At 35.6% G+C, this 870-nt stretch overlaps 1 protein-coding gene across 1 annotated transcript in view; it reads right to left on the minus strand.

Annotated features, from left to right (window-relative positions):
• Positions 1–870, minus strand: part of LOC119590900 (enhancer of mRNA-decapping protein 4-like) — a gene marked incomplete in the record, with an annotated part of 21972 nt that overhangs the window by 12277 nt on the left and 8825 nt on the right. The window contains 1 exon segment of the mRNA XM_037939636.1: positions 502–687. Coding sequence (XP_037795564.1) covers positions 502–687 — 186 coding nt within the window.

Consider the following 870-nt stretch of genomic DNA (forward strand, 5'->3'; position numbering starts at 1 on the left):
CTGGATTTGCAAAAAGAAAATAGTCAATATTTTCATAAACTACAAAGTGAGGACAACATACAAAACTATCACTAGACCCTATTATTAAAATGAAAGTTTGTTAGAGATGATGAAGACACAAACACCCATCTGAAGTCCTGGACTGAGAGTTGTGTTTTCGTGTGTTATTAATGTGTTTTTGTTATGTGTTTTCGTGTGTTGACAACTGTGCATCTGCATGTGTGCTTGCCAGTGTATGCTTTTAATCTGTTTATGATAGTGTACATTTTTATAAATGTGAAATTGCATGTGTATCTTTTATTAAGTGTGTCTATATGAGTGTGTATGTGTCTGCAAGCAATAACTGTGCATGCAAGGTTGTGTGTTTTCAAGGCACTGACTGAAATGCATGAATCAAGCATTTGTAAATGATAAACATCCTTTTATAAAAGAGATATTTACAAATCAAAACACAACACTGGCTTACTTTCCATCTTTTAGTACAAAAAATACATTATTTACCTGGAAGAACTTAACAAATCCATCCCGGGCAGCTGTTGCTAAAGCTGTACCATCAGGACTAAATGCAGCATCAGTGATGGGTTCCGAGTGCTGCTCCATGAGTTGGTAACCAGGTAATATTCTGTCACGCATGATCTGCCCTTTCCCATATTCACGCAGAACAACGTTGATGTTCCATATCTCCGCCTGGATTGTAGATATTAAAACACAGTTTAAGCATCTTTCCTTTTTCATATAATTTAATTTGCATATTATCTGCATCTCAGAAATAATTCCTTTTTGTAAAAGCCAATAAACCCTTCAAATTCATATGAACGAGGACATTCACAAACACAACACAACACATTATGAATATCTTCCCCCCCACCC

The sequence above is a fragment of the Penaeus monodon genome, chromosome 28 (assembly GCF_015228065.2).
Source record: "Penaeus monodon isolate SGIC_2016 chromosome 28, NSTDA_Pmon_1, whole genome shotgun sequence".
Lineage (NCBI taxonomy): Eukaryota > Metazoa > Arthropoda > Malacostraca > Decapoda > Penaeidae > Penaeus > Penaeus monodon.